Source organism: Aplysia californica, unplaced genomic scaffold (assembly GCF_000002075.1).
Source record: "Aplysia californica isolate F4 #8 unplaced genomic scaffold, AplCal3.0 scaffold00540, whole genome shotgun sequence".
In the NCBI taxonomy this organism is placed as follows: Eukaryota; Metazoa; Mollusca; class Gastropoda; order Aplysiida; family Aplysiidae; genus Aplysia; species Aplysia californica.
In genome coordinates this window covers 441451-459592 of record NW_004797810.1, presented here as the reverse complement: position 1 = coordinate 459592, position 18142 = coordinate 441451, and the positions used below count along the sequence as shown (strand labels likewise).

General features: G+C 39.4%; 1 protein-coding gene across 1 annotated transcript in view; it reads left to right on the top strand.

The window, feature by feature from the left end:
- The window catches only part of LOC101850985 (leucine-rich repeats and immunoglobulin-like domains protein 2), a gene marked incomplete in the record, with an annotated part of 59983 nt that extends 44421 nt beyond the window's left edge, over positions 1 to 15562 (top strand). The window contains 13 exon segments of the mRNA XM_013087068.2: positions 214 to 438; positions 989 to 1152; positions 1545 to 1687; positions 2995 to 3169; positions 3517 to 3798; positions 4209 to 4342; positions 4743 to 4877; positions 5417 to 5603; positions 6063 to 6170; positions 7011 to 7169; positions 7804 to 9096; positions 9890 to 9967; positions 10868 to 15562. Coding sequence (XP_012942522.1) covers positions 214 to 438; positions 989 to 1152; positions 1545 to 1687; positions 2995 to 3169; positions 3517 to 3798; positions 4209 to 4342; positions 4743 to 4877; positions 5417 to 5603; positions 6063 to 6170; positions 7011 to 7169; positions 7804 to 9096; positions 9890 to 9967; positions 10868 to 11160 — 3376 coding nt within the window.
- Positions 15563 to 18142: the final 2580 nt, after the last annotated feature.

The following is an 18142-nucleotide window of genomic DNA, read 5'->3' as shown; positions in this document are numbered from 1 at the left end:
GGGTGTTTTTTTTTAAAATCTGCCCATAACTTGTGGAGATGGTGTTCAATGGATACTTTTATGTGATGTCCTTTTAATCCTTTCCAGGGTCTCTACTGTTATCCAAGTCTGTGTCGTGACAAAATATGATTTTTGCATTTGTCATTAACTACTTCAAACTACCCGTTTTTTCCCCCTTTCTTTCATCTGTTGTTTTTTCTTTGTACTTTTCAGTGAGCTCAATGCCAATGAAATCTCGTGGACAATGGAGGATGTGTCTGGAGCATTCCGTGGTCTCACCAGCCTGACCACTCTGGGCCTGCGAGCCAATGCTGTGCGCTCAATCGCTGTCCATGCCTTCTCAGGTCTACCTCGCTTGCGGCATTTGCACCTTGAGGACAATGATATTACATCAATACAGGAGAACGCCTTTGAGACCCTGAGAGACTTGCGTGATTTGTGAGTAGTTGATTCTTTGTTTTTGTTAAAGCTTCGATGATTTTCTCAAATTAATGCTCAGGAACTGAAGGCTGGGTTGTTGATTGTTAACTGCTACTTTTGTCGTACCATTTAGTAAGGGTGATACGCTCACTTCTTTTTTTGTGTCTTTGTTACATTCGTTATATTGATCATTCTTCTTAGCTATCTATTTGTATTGTTGTTGTTTTTTAATGACTGTTAATATGTGGATGTGCTTCTCTTTGACTTAAACAGATCACAACTTATGGTCCAGCTTGAAAATGTAGCCATCATTGTATCCATGTATGCTGCTCTGTAACTGTTGACTCAACAATTCTTTCATTCCTGCCTTGTGGGCAGCTGGGGGGTGCTCTGGTGTGGTTTGCTTCTTCTTTCCTATAAGACATCTATCGTCCTTATCTTCCCACTTTCTTTTTTTTTTGGTGTTTGTTACTCCTTTGTAACGCCTCTAATCTTCAGCACTTATATGAACTTATTATGTTGCAACTCCTGTGAAACGCGTACTAAAACTAAACTTCTTCCTGCGCAGGCAATTCAATTCCTCCAAGTTGTTCTGTGACTGCCATCTGTCTTGGCTCCCACCCTGGCTCAAACAGAACGGCTTCCAACACTCGGCCATTGGCGTCTGCTTCTACCCGCAACTGCTGCGAGGAGCTGCGTTGTCGCAGATTGATGTTGCTGATTTCAAGTGCAGTGAGTTGGAACTTTTGAAACTTAATTTATAGTCTTTTTCTTTTTCTTCTTTATTTAGTTTTTCCCAATTTTTTCTTTCTATTTTCTTTTTTGATTAGTCATAAATGGGTAGTCTCAAAGGTACGTCCATCAACTAGGGGTTTGTATCTTTGATGTTTACAGCTAACATTGTGTTACCAAGAACTGGTGATCGTAACAAAATCCCAAAGTACCATTGTTGCACCTGAAGCAGGAAAGAATGTATCAGAAAATATGCCAATTGTTCATGTCTTTGTGAAGTCTGGTCATGAGCATATTGTCAAGCAGTCTTTTTTGTGTTACATAAAACAGTTCAGGATTGATATATTTTATCGAACTGATGATTTATTATTCTTTGTGGTTGTTTCCCACAGACAATGCCGAGTTCCCCAAGCCAGTCATCTTGGAGAGTCCAAAATCAGCCAATGGTTCCAAAGGAGAAAACATGACTTTGAATTGTGTCACAGCTATCACTGGAGACAGCCAACTCAGCATTCTGTGGAAGAAAGACAATGTGGTATGTTCCTCTTTGATTATATTACTTCTTATCTGAAAGAGAGAGTGTGAGAGAGTGTGAGAGAGAAAGAGAGAGAGAGAGAGACAGAGTTTGTGTGTGTGTGTGCGTGCGTTCGTGTGTGTGTGTGTGTGTGTGTGTGTGTGAGAGAGAGAGAGAGAGAGAGAGAAAGTAGAAAGATGAGGAGAAATACAATGGCGAGAGAGACAGACACAGGGAAAAACAGGAACTAGAGTGACAAAGAGGGAGGGAGATGTATGGTTGATCTGTTTCCACTGTTACAAAGTATCTGCCCTGCAATTCCTTTTTCCATTCTGTGACTCTTGTAAATTGAGACCAATATTAATTATTTTTGCTACTCAGTTGCCGTTGCTTTTTACAGTTTACAAACTGACTACCTGTCAAGATGACCTGTTAGAGTTTATGTTTTGTTTATGTGGAAAACAGGATAATGGAACAGAAAGAAATATTTTACTTGGGCGTGTGTGTAGAGAATGTCTGGGGGGGTGTCTCTGATAAATAGAAGGGGAGGTCAGAATAATACACAGAATTCTTGAAGGGGTAACTACCAGGAACAGCTGCTGTAGCTGCAACGCTAACTGGTGATTCAGAGACAGGTGTGTTCCACCTTTCAGCCTAAGGCTATTGGGAGCTGTTTGTGGGCACTTATAAACATGCCGAAACAGATAAACAAGCTTTAAAAAAAAAAAACCCAAACTTCCACAGAAGAAGAGGAACCTGCTCATGCTCAGAAAAAAAAAATGTCTCCATATTTCATTTTTGTTTAAAGCTGAGAAACAGACCTGTGCAGAGGGTGTGTTATTATTACACTGGCATTGATACATTAGTTGCCCTGTACAGTTTTTTCTTACATGCTGAGAGATAAATATATAAACTTAAGACTTCCAGCTAGTGAATAGTTAAGGGGAGGAGGAGAGAGGTTCACCTTTAAAACATGAAAGGTTCAGAAGGCGTTTGTTTCTTGTGTGAACATTTTTTTTGTTTTATACATATGTTGCCTGCTTGTCTTTTGCGACATAAGCTTGAATTTGTTTCAGTATTGCTGAGTAATAGATTCATAGTCAGTTCTAGGCTAGTAAACTGCGATCTTTTTCTTCTTCTTTTCTCTATTCTATCTTAATCTGTTTCTGTAGAAAAGTGAATTTAGTGTACTGATGCCCTGTTAATTAGACGTTGATAGAAAGAGCTTCTTGCTGAATTGGATGGCACCACAATAGATAAAGGGACATGGTTGTCCTTATACAATGACATTGGGTCTCTACAGTTACTATGTCTGCTTTGATTCACAGATGCTGGATGAGATGCTGTCGGAGGTCACAGCCACCAGTGACGGGGAGGTGAAGCGATTCACTTCACACCTGCACCTCAGGGACATTGAGGACTCTATGGCTGGGCGCTACCAGTGTGTTGTTTCCAACGAGTTTGGCAAAGTCTTCTCCCAACGTGCTTATGTGAAGGTTTACGGTGAGTTTTTTTAGCTTTTTATTTTAGTTTGTTGTGAAATGCTTTAAGGAATAGTGATAGCCCGGGTTTTCCTTTTTGTTTTATGCAGGCACTCTTTTGAATAGCTTTTAAATGTAAAAATTGTTGATTATATTTTGTTGCAGAGTTCATATTAAATATAGCTGACTTTGGAATATATTCTCTTGATTTTCTGTTTGTCTTATAATGACACTGTTGATAGTTTTAAGAAATTGTGTATTTAAGTAGACCGACAGTTGATTGCCTATATGAGAATGTGATTATACAATTGATTTTCTAAACATTCTATCCGGACATCATAATTTATTTGTATTTTCCCAATATTTCAGTGTACCCAATGTTTCTGAAAAGGCCTAAAGATGTGACAGTCAAAGCTGGGAAACCTGCAGAACTAAAGTGTGCTGCTACTGGTCAGCCAGCGCCAGTCATCTCATGGCAGAAGGATGGGGGAGACAACTTTCCTGCAGCCAGAGAGCGACGTATGCGGGTGTACCCCAACGACGACAGATTCTATATTCTGAACACAAGGGTCGCTGATGAGGGCATCTACAGCTGTATGGCAAGAAATGATGCAGGGGTTGTGATCACAAATGCTACCGTCACTGTTTTAGGTGAGTTATACAAGTGTTTTCTCAGTTAACTTTGATACCTGACAGTAGAAAATCTGATGATTTTCGGATTCCAAAGAAATCCTTGATTTTAAAGGAATTCTTTTTAAAATCCCTCTGTGATGGTCAAATAATTGCAAATGAGAATGATATTTGTATGGGCCTCTTACTCATCTGTCATTGGTTTGAGGTAGCTACTGTGAGGTCCTACTTCCTTACTCTCGCTCAGTGTCATTTTTGTTTCACTTGGACAGTTATTGTGTAAGTGTTATTCTTTTCAACTGAAACAAACTTTCCTGCCTAGTGTGTCAATTGAAGAGTTCTTTCTCTATCACAAAGGCAAAAAATTGTAACTGGCTGTGAGAAAAGGTGGAGACACGTATTACAACCGTCTGTTTTTCATGTTTTGACAGAAACCCCAGATTTTGTGCAGCCCATGCAAGTGAAAAAGTCCACCAAACGAGGAGAGACAACTGTGCTCCAGTGTATGGCATCTGGGAGCCCACAGCCCAAACTGACGTGGCTCAAAGATGACAAGGAGCTGGTGGTAAGTCGCTACCTTAATATTACAAAATTCTTTTTGACATTTTTGACTGTTTGCAATGGTGACAACTAGTTTTCATTAAGAATAATAACAGACTTTGACTTTTGAGTTACAAAATTATCAACCACGCAATATCCTCCATGTCATGACATTGTCCACTTCTCTGACATTTGTTCATTAAGATTAGGCTCTGTTGTAAAAAAAAAAATTAGACTTGTAGGTTTCAGAAAAATATGTCTGTCAAAATTGGTTAATCCCAAGCCACAAAAATTGCTCTATTGCAAATGAAAAAAAAATTATTTACTGTATTTCAGAGTTGATTAGTACTCCTTAATATATTGCTGTGAAGTGGTTTAAAGTGAAGCATTTCTTAAAGACTGTTCATTGATGTCCATTGTTTCAGATGACCCCTCGACATTTCTTTACTGTGGACAATCAGCTTCTGGTGATTGTAGACACTCAGTGGTCCGATGCTGGTATCTATGCCTGTCGCATGTCCAATTCCTTAGGAACAGCGAAGGGTGCTACTGAACTTCAGGTTAGTTAGACTTTAACATTGCCATTATTACTTAAAGAGACTAATTTAAGGATATTTCAGTTTACTAATTTGAAATCAAAGCATGTGTGCTAAAATGAGAGTCATCATCATTGCCTTTCTCTCATCCTGCACCCGGGAATAGGCCACAGACAAACACTTTTCTCTATCCTGAGCTAGCGTCTTGATGTTATTTCATATCTTTAGATGAGAGTAGCAACATGTTTTGGAGGAAGTATTGATTTAAATCAATAACCTCCTTATTTGTCGGTATCGAGTAAAGTATACCTGGCTTAAAGCTATCATTTCCTTGCAGCAAAGTGAAAAACATAGCTTCATATTTAAAGATGCTGCAATTACATTACACCTTCAGCGTTATTCTTCCTTTCTGTAGGAAATTTATGTGCTGTATGTATATTATATAGCAGTTAGTTTTATCTGAAAATGAAATTTAGGGTGGCCATTTTATAAGTAGAAGCCATAAGTCCGGCTTTTAATACCAGCTCAAATTTGACACGAAATCCTTGTGTGTCCATGTTCAGGTTTTGAGTACGTCCGGAGAAGTTCATGAGCCTGGCGGCAGTTCGTTTGGCCTTGATGATGAATCCACTACGACTGGCATCATCATCATCGCTGTGGTGTGCTGTGTGGTGGGAACCTCTCTTGTGTGGGTCATCATTATCTACCAGACAAGGAAAAGGCATGAGGTGTACAGCGCCACACCCACAGGTCAGTTTTATAGGACTTTTTTTTTTTTTGGTTCTCTCCTATGTGGTCTATTTCTTCTAGTTCTTTTTAAATATGTCAGTTCTATATCAACTCCGATAAGTGGGGATTTTTATTTTTTTTTAGCTCTGTCCTATATGGTCAGAGCGAAATTCTGGCAGCTAAAGGGATTTTAAAACAACAACCACCACATCCTATATGGTCTATTTCTTCTACTTCTTTTTACATATGTCAGTTTTATATCAACTGAGATATCTGAGGATCTTTCTTTCATAGTTCTATCCTGTGTGGTATATCTTCTTTTTACCTGTGTGGTATCGGGTCTTTAAAGGGGTTAATTCCTCATTTTCAGTGTTACTAGCTTGCCAACTGTCCCAACTTTTCCCCAGCACTAAATGACAATTATTGCATCGATGTGCTTCTCCTTATTCAAACAAACAAACAAATTTTTGTGTTCCACAGATGAGACAACTTTGCCGGGAGAAGTGCCGAGCTCGGGCTACATGTCCTCTGACAAAGAGGGTAGCTACTCTCAGGGCCCCATCACTATGGGTGGTTACCATTACCAAGGTTAGTACACTCGTCTGCTCTGGTGGATGGTTGGCGGGTGCCCTGATGTGGTTTGCTCCTTCTTTCCTATGGAAGATCTTTTGTCTTTATCTCTCTTCTTTCTTTTTTTTGGTGGTTATTACTCTTTTGTAACACCTCTAATCTTCGGCACTTACTTGCAAGTGGGCTAAAACTCTTACTAAAACTACGTTATCTGCTCTATCTCCTTGGATTCTCCTCGGATGACTGACATTGATCAGAACATTTGTTTCTCTTCTCTGTGTGCTAGGTTGGTAACAGGGCACGGAGGTTGTGTTCTTTGTTTACCGTGTGCATCTATGTGAACTGAATCTTTGTTCTAGATGTAACTTTATTTGCCCTTTTAAGAATAATTTTTTAGGAACGTATGTTTTTGTAATTGAAAAGTTCAGAAAGATTGTGCAGCTTTTGAAATGGAATTTAAAATGTAAATGAAGAGCACAGGGGAAAAACGACGATAGTCACAAACTGGAAATTGTGAAGGTGTCAATTTTAAAAGCCTGTGGACTCGTAACTTCATATTTGTTTGAATTGTGGTTTATTGTAAAGTGTTGTTGAATGGGAATTCTAACAACAATAATCAACCAACAGATGAAAAGAAATACAGTTAAGAGTCAACAGGAGTTCAAAATTGGTACCCTCTCGTTTTTCAGTTTGTGACTACTGTCATTTTCCCCCTGTAGTCTTCAAATGTGGAGTGCAAGAAAATGTCAGTATGTGTCATATTAGTGTCTGTTCAGCATTATTGATGCCACATGTATGCGACCGTGAAGAAAACCTGAATTTGTTATTAGTGGTTTATGGAAATTTTTTTGTCTGCAGATTATCAGATGAAGGAGTCTGGCTACGAATCCTCCTCCGGTCAATTTCGAGCCAATGGCTATGCTCGTCCAGCCGTCTGCCCCAGTGATGTGGATGAAGATGATAACCACCCGCCAACACTGACTGCTGGAGATAGATTGCTGAGAAAAATGAATTCAGGTCAGCCACCTGTGTAGATTTAAATGAACTTCAAAGTTATTATAGAATGCCTCTTGATGTAGTGAGACGGGAGTTTTGTTTGCTGGATGTCTGTGGAGACTGCTACATGTACAGTAGTAATTGCTTGAGCCTTGCTTAGAGTTTTTGGAATCAAGTGTCTATGGGTTTGAACAATGTATAATTATTCTGGTTTGAGAGGAAGTGCAGATTCATCAGGTAGTACAAAAATAAGATATTGTAGATAAATTGGGGAGATTCCGCATGGTAGCTTGATATTGTGAAAGTATTTTTGGACTGGTGTATAAGCGTGCTAAGGTGATTTTTGTTGTTTTGAAAGAGTTGATATTTAGGGTCATAGATCTATTAAAATGTTCAAATTCTTGATACTTCTTAGCTCAGGATGTACATTCATTGATCTTGGTTTGATGTTTTTAGTTGTGATATAGTTTTAGTCAATAAACAGAATGTCACTTTTTTTAGGTGGGTTCAGGGAGTGTTGAGTTAATTTATATGATTGTTGATGTTTTAATATTTTAAAAAATTTTGTTTTGATAAAGTAATTTGATGTTTTAATCTTTTTTTATGGTTGTTTTGATGTAGTAATTTACATTAGTTTATTCTTCTGTCTCTCCAGCCCACTCGGCAGCCAGCCTGCAGTATCCAGGCAGTGATGGTGACACCATCGGCAGCCGCCACAGCACCAGCAGCGGTCAACACAGTGGCAGCAGCGACCCGCCCAGCAGTCACTCGGGCCACTCGGTCAGCCCCCTGGTGGTGGCCACTGCCCCAGCCTGTGACGACTACTGGAGAAACCCATCGCCCGCTTTTCCCTCACCTGGCTCAGATGAACCGCGGGATTTTTCCGAGTCACATGCCAGCCAGCTGCATCAGCCGCAACTTTTATCTCCGGAAGGGAGACCTTTATTACAGACTTTTCACCCCACCAAAATGTCTCACCATGAAAAGCTCGGTACAGCAAATACTCTTGGTAATAAGGCGGGGGTTGGTTGGTCGCGAGGAGGCTCTAGGGGAGGGTTGGAGGGCGGTGGTCGTTGTGGGGGTGTGTACAGCAGACAGCGTCATCATAGTGATTCCTGTGATAACAGAGACATTGAGTCGCCCAGCCCCCCGTTGCCTCATTGTGCAGGCTGTGGGCACCACGCGTGGCCAGCCTCCACTACTGGGGCCAATTCTAATTCCATGCATGGCCATCCAAATGGCCGAACTGAAATCCATCATCCGAGTAGTAATCATATTCCGTGTCGTATGCATGATGTGGACGCTGTAAACAGTGATAAAAGTGACAGCGTTGGTGCTGGCAGCAAGAGGCAGCCCAGAAGTGATAGTAAACCCCCTGTTAACCCTTCTTCAGCCATCTCCTCTTCCTCGCAGGGGAGCGAGAGAAAGGGCAGGTCCCCGCCAACGTATTCTGAAGTCTGTGGGATCAAGGGGAACCCAGCAAAGGGCCACCACCCGCAGTCATCTCGGAGTGGGGAAGGCCTGGATAATAGAGACAACAGTGCTGTCCATGCTAGGCTGCACCACTACCACGACTCTGGCGGCATGCACTGCAGTGAATGTGACAATGTGTATCCCTTACCGTCGAAACACGCCACACCTTCTTCCTCATCGCCACGGGTGGCCACGCCCACTCCATGCTGCTGTGAGGTGATGCGTGACCCTCACTACTGCCCTTCCCCCCACCACCCTCCCCAGCATTCCTCGCGATGCTGCGAAAAAAACATGGAGCTGCAGGGACGACGTAGTGGTCCCCACCGTGGGCCTGTTTCGATGCCACCTCACAGACACAAAGGTGGTGGGAAGAAGGTGCCGGTCAAGATCGAGAGGTCAAGGTCATCCAGTAGTGTGGGCCAGGAGCCCCTCTGTTACGCCCAGTGTGATACATACTCTTCTGCTGCGCAGCCTGGTAAGTTGCCAGTTCCCTGTCAATTTGACAGTTTTTGGCAGTGGTTATGATTTACTGTCACCACGATAGATTGACCCTAGTCTTAGACTTAATAGGCTTTCTGTCTGTCACTCTTACCCCTTCCTTCATTTCCTTCCTCTCTCCTTTTTTTTTCCTCTGTCTTTTCTCTCTTTTCTCTTCTTTCTAGTGAACAGTTAATAGAATTATTGATCTCGTGATCTGCTGTTTAGAGACAACTCGTCCATTTAGAGAAATTTTGGGACTTGTCTTCATTGTATTACAATGTATTATGGCAGACTTTCCAGAAGGGGTTTAATGTTCAAACTTATTCGAACCTGACATAAAAAGATGGACAGGTTAAACCTCCCAAAAGCTTTATATTTTTTTTAGACCTTGGTCCCATGGTTCCATTGATGTAAGAGACTTCTATTCCTTGTTATAAGTAACTATTCCTTAATGTGAGCATTTTTTATTAAAGAAATTTTTAATTTTGTCTCTTCAGTTTCTGAGAAGGGCATCTTTAGTCTAATGCATTTACAGCGTCACAATGATGTAAAGACGTGGCTGTATGCCTGAAAGTCTTAAAGCACAGCTGAGGAGAATTTGTTTATCACCAATTTGGAGTTCGAAGAAAAGTGATTCTCAGAACAGCAATTTTCACAAACTCTTTCGTAATTATTTTATTCCATCCCGTAGTTTTTGCAGTCAGTGTCTTTAGAAAGGTATATGAGCTTGCGTTTCAAGTTGTTAAATGTTGTGACTCTTCCTCTAACATATTGCTTTTTTGTTTCAGACTGTGTCAGTTGTAGCTGCAATGCGGAACACTCTTCTTTTTCTACCAGTCCCATGTTCCAGTGTGCACACTGTCCCGGTAAGTTTAAGTGTCCTGCCTATGTGTCACGACATGATGGAATCAGGCGCTTGTCAATTTTGGGGCATGTGGAGCTATTGGTATCACCTTAAATGTACAGAAATCAATATGTGTGATTGAAGGAGGTGGGGGTTACCTGCTTTCAGAGGTAAAATTGATAAGAAAACGACCGTTTAAGTTTGGTGGATTCTACAGCTTTTGATGCCTTTAATCAACGTTCTTCAGTAAAATCCACACAGAAATGTTTTTTAAATGGACGTTAGAGGTGTTAAGCCAAAAAAGAAAAATCTGACTAAAAGTGCCAAAGGGGGGGGGAGCCAGTATCTTCAATTTCATTATTTTCACATGCGTTTGATTTTACTATGATGCCTCACATATTGTTACTGTTGTGGGATATTTGAGTCTGTAGTTTGATGGTAGACAATTACTTACTGCGTCTTTATATTGCAATTCTTGTTGGGTTTTTAAAAGTTGTAATGGAAAATGCTGCCGTACAGAGTGAGATGATTTTCTTGAATCACTTTGATTTTTGCTTTTAGAGTTTTTTAACCTAACATCCTATGTATCAGTATTTTGTAGACTATTTTCAAGATATCAGGAATAGGAAAGGACGATTTACTTTTGAATGAAAAGCCAAATTAGAAAGACAATTGCAGCTTCTTTCATTTTACTGATTAAAAAGATTTAAAAAAAAAAAAAAGTGAGCATGGAAACAGATGATAAAACTAAAGCATGAACTTCAGAACTACAGCTTTAGTAGCAAGAATAATGTTTTTGCTATGACTTGTTTTAGTATGAAATTTGATGAAGGTATCTGATCCACTTGGGAGAAAAAAGAAATAGTGATGAATTGTCTGTGGCATGGAGTACATGTGTTGACAAGATTCTGATTCTTCACAGATTGCCAGAGCCAACGAGATGTAGAGCAGCTGAACGCAGCGTACAGCCGGCCTCATCGCAAAGGGACACCCTCCTCATCATCCCACAGCCATAATGTGAGCTGTGGCAGCACTAGCAATGGCCACCAGTCCCCTAGTAGCGTGGCGCCTCCACCTTCTTCTCACACCCCTCCTCTTCACAGCAGCATTCCAGCCCACAGCAACTCTACATCAACACCTTTACCGTCATCGTCATCGTCGTCACCCTCGTTACAGCAGCAGCCCCAGCACAAAACGGGTTCCGATGTGCGGTAGTGTTGCTGTTAATTAGGACAATCAGTTCTTGCTCTTTTAGTACTGGTCACTCCTATGTTCTCTGTGTATTGTAATATCGTCTGAGGCTTCAGAGTCGTTGTCTGTTTGGCAACATTTCAAAATGTGACGCAGTGTCTAAACTGTTTGATGTTCTAGGTGTTAGAGGGGAAAAAATTAAAGATGATGGGGAACCAGGATGTTTTTGTGCTTTATAGATTGAATAAGATGGAATTTCCCAGATAGAAAATATCATTATCACCACAGTGAAAAGTGGTTTTTTAAATGTTGTCTATGAAGTTAGACTGTAAATAGTCAAGTCTTTCACCCATGGACTTTCCCATCACGTGAACTTCCCTGATTGTTTCGATAATTGTGCACTTACCATTTTATAAAAGTAACCCCTAGTGCAAGTGCTTTTCTCTACCAATATCTTTGACTCAAAATTGTGACTTGCACCTCATTAGAGATGTTGCCTCTCACAGTATATTTTCACTCATTTGAAGTCCAGATTTCTCTTTAGGTTTTCACTGTTTTCGTTGCTGCTGTCAGGGTCTGTAGAAACTTTTTCATTGACCGTGATGGTTGCTGACAGTTGTCTAACACAGGGCATTTATAAGTTAATTGGGAATTGTTCATCCCCATTGTCATGCTCTCATTTCTTTTTGTTACTTTACATCTGGTGAATGTGTTGATCACATGACTAAGCTGCTGTTCTCAGAACTGTGCCTCTGCTTCTACTATTCTCTGTTTCTTGCCTTGCCTTAATTGTCTTTTATACGTCTTTCATTTGCTCTTTGAATTTGAGGGGAATGGGTTACCAAAGGGCAGTGTATAAATGCGCCCACTGTGGTGCCTAAAGAACAAATAGCAATTTTGCTTAGTTTGCTGATTTGTGGAAAAATTATGTTCGACATTTATTTTCTAGATTCATTTTAAACTGGAAGAATATGCTCCACTCAAGAACAGTCTACAATTTCATTTTACTTTTATATTTTGAGCCAGATGTTTATGCTTTTCAAGTGAGGAAAAAATATTAACTGTTTCCTGATGAATCTTTCAAGAAAAAATTAATGAAACATATTGTTTCAACATTTTTATTTACAAAACCCTCTGAAAGATTTCATACCAAGTTAGTAAATGTATGTGCTCTTTTGGGAATTTTTCATTTTGATCTTCAAATTTTGCAGGGTTTATTGTGCCTAAGGGTTTGTCAAAATGTTGGCAATTTTTAAAAGTTACGATGTAAATTAAGTTACCACAAAAGATGTGGCCAGGTGTGCAAATGTCAACGTGAGGCACTTGAGAATGTGTGAGAATTTGGCCTTAATGTTGACTTAAGTTTTTGATCTATGCACACAGTCTGTTCTCCCGCCTTCCTTCCCTCCCAATAAACTGTTTCATGTCATAGTCTTCCACCTTGGGGGCGCTCTACTTACAAATTGGCAAATGGCAGTCATTTTTAAAGTCTTTTGACAAATTTACCTAACTCCATTTCTCATTCTTTATGTCCGCAAGGCCATGTTATTTTTTTTCTCATTTGCTGCATTTGAAAATACAACAGATTTTATTAGTTTTTTGTACAATGTTGAGTTGTGACTGCATTACTGATTTTTTTGTAAATGTAGATATAAATTTTCTACAGGATTCATAAATCATAAAGGTTGTACTTAAGAAATCTTTTGTCTCAAGTGGATCATGGCTATTTTTATTTCCTGAATGATGATCAGTGCTTGGGTATCAGCAGTGTTGTGTAGAGGAAAGACCCTAAGCTACAGTATTAGTTACCGTTGTGGATTCGGATGGTTGTGATCTTGTCTAGTTTGCATTTTAGAGAGTGAACGCAGTGTGAGATGCTGCTGGGAGAGCCGGAAAAAAAGGGAAATCTTTTGTACGCAAGTGCAGTTTAGGTCCTTGCAGACTTGTTTTTGTGTGAAAAGGTTATTTTAGAATTAGATAATGGGAAAGAAATTTCCCTAGCGTAGATTTCAGTAATATTCTAGCTTTTTTATTTTGCACTCTTTTAAATTTGTTTTAGATTAATCAGTTTTATGTAGCTGGTGGGTTTTTTACTTATTACATGCCAAGAAGCAAAATACAGTAGGCCATTCAGGGTCTCAAATAGGGTTTTGTTTTGAGAAGGTTTAAATTTATTCAATGTTGCAAATGCCTTGCTTTTAGAGTAGCAATAATTGTCAGTGTTGCTTCTGCAGTATTTGTACAGGTTGTCTACGCTCTGTAGTTTTGTGCTGTTGTTTGTGTGAGTGTCTTGCACCAGCGTATTATTGCTGGTCTGAGGGCTTGAAGAAGTGGTCAGAACAAATATACGGAACAAGTACATGGTCTGTGTTGTGGAAGAGAATTGAAAACTCCTTGACAGGGAAATACATATAAGGACGGACAGACAAATAGACAGAGTGTGTGTTTATATGTTATGCATGTTTGTACATATGTGCATTAGCGTGCAAGGATGAGAAATGTGGATGTATGAATGGACAGGTAGACAGACCATCTCTATCTTTTTATGCAAAATAGTTTCTTTATGATTGGATGTTGTTACGGGTGAAACTACTTTGTCAGGGCAAAGTGGACAACGGTGTTATCTTATTTATGCAAACTTTGTTGTTCATAATCATTTTCTGCTGCAGCATTTTCAGTTCTCAGTGTATGAGGTCGTAGGTCAACTTGTTGCCTTTGGCCTCGCCCCCCTCACTCCCCCAGCCACCCTTGTGGATCACAGAAATCCTGTCTTTTTTTGTCACTTTTGTTACTATTGAACTGTTTTTATATTCATGTTATGAAATCCCCTGTAAAGGAAATGTGAAGCCGGTCCAATGTTGTTTTTTTCTTCTGTAAGTAGTCCAGTGGTTCTGTACTTTCAGAACTAAATTTGAGGACGTCTTAACTAGCCAACACCCTGCATCAAGAACTATTCAATGAAATATTTGTTCATTTTTACTCAGGATTTTGTTTTTGACTATCACCTCTTCAAAGAAAATAATAAGATATGGTTATTCGTAGACAGCAATAAATGAGATGTTAATGGATAAAGACAAAATGTTCCAGTTGTACAAAAACTGAAGCTCTTTTCTCTTTTGTTAGAGATAACATTTTTTTAGACCGCAGAGTTCTACTGTTCTTATTTTGCTGAATGTTTATTTATGGTGTCTATGTTCGTGGGGATGTTTATCCTGTCTAACGAGCATTTAGAATGAGCACGGGCCGTTTTTTTTGGAAAGGGGGATTTCCTCAACATAACTTAATTGTGTCGGTTTTATAGAGGTTTAGCTTTCGAGTCTCACTGTCAGTGCTGGGTGTCATTGAAGGAGTTAATTTAATGTCTCCACCCAGGGTTTGGAGGAAGTGTTCATGATTTTGTCTCGCACCAGAGGAGTCTGGCTTGTTCTGGTTTTGGAAGCCAGTGCAACTTAGAATTTAGATTTGAACTGGTATGTCTCGTCCAGATGGTGATTTAGAGATTGTTAGAAATGATGTCTGTCTAGAGAAAATATGCGAACTACCAAGAGCTGATCCTTTTATTTTATTTTCTACAATTTTAGAGGAGCAAAAGCAATACTAGTATAGTCGTATTATTAAAAAACCCCATTGAATTAACTGTGAATTTAATAAGACATTTCCCAAATTTTATGAACAGATGCAGGGTGTTTCACTGTCCCGCTACCGTACATCCTACTACTACATGTAGGTGTCTCTCTGAACTTCTTCTTCTACTGAATGGGATGGTAAACAAAACTACGCATTGTCGTTCTCACATCAGTGGTAATTCGACAGAGGGATGGGCTTGGTGCATTTGATCAACGTTTTCATAATAATACCATCAGTGCAGGTTTAAAAGCACATAAGGGAAAAACCAAACATACAACGGATCAAACCAATTCTTCTTCTTCTCAACCTGCATTTTCCTCTTTGTCCTCTTTGGTACTACCAGTTAATTAATTCTCCCCTTCCCCCGCCCCATTAAAACCATCATAATTTCAAGAACCTTGAAAGTTATTATTCAGTAAAGTTCTAGTTAACGTTGGCTCTTATTGTTCAATGGAGATTTTGTTGTTAGCAACTTGCACTGATGAGTACAATGTATGTGCATTACTTCCTATGGTCGTACCTCACAGACATACCCTGCACAAATCGATTCCTTTTTTGGAACAAATTCTGATTGTGTTACAACCCTTGGCATAGATAGTGATGTAAATAATTTATTTATGAGTTGTTTTGTTTTTTAGAGTGACCATGTTGAGAGATGGTGTGGCAGCCGTCAAACGATGCATAAATTGGTTGTAATTTATTGCACCTACTTAATGATACATACTATTGGTTGAGATGTCTGTTATTGTATAGTTGAATTTTTTTAAAGCAATGAAATGAATAAATGACTAGAAAAGAATATGTAGTGTTCAGAGTTCTTTGTGAATTGAGGTGTTGTAACTGGTTGGAGGGGCTCTGGTTTGGTTTTCTCCTTCTAATCTTTCCTATCAAACATCGATCCTTCTGATCTCTCTTCCTTCTTTTTCGTATTTGTTACTCTCTTGTACCAACTCTAATCAACGGCACTTTTATGACCTTTTTGTGTTGTAAGTGCCATAGAACTCTTACTAAAACTAAACTATGTGGTGTAATTGTGAGGCTCTCCTCAGTGGCATGAGATGTTCTACTTTTTGGTTCTTGTGTGTTTGAAATTGTTCTGTCAAGTATATCTGTCTTGTCTGCTCTTACATGCTGTATTCTCCTGTGCACGGATGGGTGGTTGGCGGATGCTGTGGTGTGATTTGCTCCTTCTTTCCTATCAAACATCTATCATCCGGATCTCTCCTTCTTTTTTGTGTTTGTTACTCTCTTGAAATGCCTCTAATCATCGGAACTTATATACCCTTATTGTGTTGCAAGTGCTGTAAAACTCTTACCGTCGGTGGTTGGTGGGTGCTCTGGTGTGGTTTGCCCCTTCTTTCCTATCAAACATCTATCATCCTGATCTCTCCTCCTTGTTTTTTGTGTTTGTTACTCTCTTGTAACACCTCTAATCTTCGGCACCTATATGACCAAACTCGGCCTGGGTTGAACCTGAAGGTGATGGAAAGGGTCGAAGCAGCCCACTTCTTAAAAGACCTAAATTGTGTCGATAGGGGCGGAAAACATTTGACATCATTTAGATCAATCATGAGATGTTATGATCTGCGAGGTTTTTTTTTGGGGGGGGGATTGTATGAGACTGGAATGTGGTGGGGTGTGGGTGATTTTTATCTCTTCAAACTCATGCACATCTGACAGAGAGAAACTGAATGTTTGATTTACTACTGTTCTTAAATCTATTATGTGACAAACTTTGGCTTGTGGCAGCTCATGAGGAAGGCAAATATTACTGCATGACTCAAGATTTTTAAAAATACAGTCGAACCTGTCCAAGAGGACTGCAAATTTTTTAGGGGGGAAAGTGGTCATTTTCAACGGGTGGCACTCTTGGACAGTATCATTATATTATTATAATACAGGGTGATTTTTAAAATAGTGTAAACTTGTTTTCTTAATATTTCGTACAAAATTTGTACTAGAATATTGTAATTTAGAACAGATAGTTCATTCAAAAAGGAATTTGTTTGAAATAAAGTTCACAAAGAAAAAACGTTATTTTTTTTCGAAAACGGAAATACATTGTAGCTTTTATAAAAACCACCTATAAATGCAAAATTCACCAATTTAAAAGATATTGTAAGGAAAGTCATGAAATGATTGGTTTGCTTTTTTCCCTTTCCTTTTATTTTTTAAATCTAATCTTTCCATCCTTGTAATCAATATATAAACAATATTTCTTTTCTCCTACAGAATTTTTAAAAATATCTGAGAACCAATGTCCTCCTTTGGACTCGACACATTTTAACACGTCGTTCATTAAGTTCAACGGTGGCCAAACAGCCATGAGTACCCAAAGCACACACACTGCACACTTTACAGTATGGAGCTGCTTCTAGGGGGGCAATAAAGGAAGGGGAAGGGGGGGGGTGCCCAAGTAGGCATTATGGATTGGATATAACCTAAAAAGTGAATGAATATGGGCTTTGCCAAGGAATCAAATTTCATAGAGGAAATGTTCACGCTTTTCAAGTCGATCAAGGGATCGTGAGTACATTGCAATCGTCTGATACCTTTGCGAATAGGAAAATGGTACAGTCGTAGATGAAAATCTGCCTTGAGAATGCGGACCTTTGAGATGTAGGAAAGTCGTTGCTGCAGACATCGTCAACGGACAGACGTATCATGGGGATCATCCACTGAATTCTGCATCCTGGTGACGTTCAAAGAGATGCGAACGGTGTGTGTATGACCTAAAGTGGTCGTTTTTTCTGGGAATTTTTAGTTTTGATTCTCTTCAGGTCTTAACTGATAGACCATTAAATTCTATCCATGACATCAAAGAAAGCCTTAAGGGCACTTTAACATTATTGTCGTACCTTTTCGAAACTTACGGAATGAGTTGATGGTGAGGAAATATTCAATACAAAGTGCTCTCTGCTCTTTACAAATTTTAACCATGATCTCAGCAGGCAAAGGAAACTTGAGAAAAACTATCTGCAAACTTCTGTTGGCCTGTTAGACTACTGTAGTTTGAAATGTGGCACAATCGTTGGGATTTTTAGAGGTAGTCCTTATGCGAACTAGATCTAGTGTGTCTTGCTACAAAAAGGGGGACACAGCTGAAAATGGGTTGTTGTTTTTCGCGCTATGTAAAGCAAAACTATTCTGTGGATTTATCTAGAATGAATATCGGAAAAAAACATTCCTTTTGACTTATGAATGTTGTGTACAAATTCGAAACGCAAAACTTCAGTGTGGAGGAAAATATCAACAAAAAAAGTTTTTTTTGGGGGTATTAGTATAGGGTTTTACGGCGCTTGCAACTGCTAAGGTCATATGAGCGCGCAAAAAAAAGTTTTTGATCACCCTGTAGTTAATATAGAACTGAAAGCAGGGG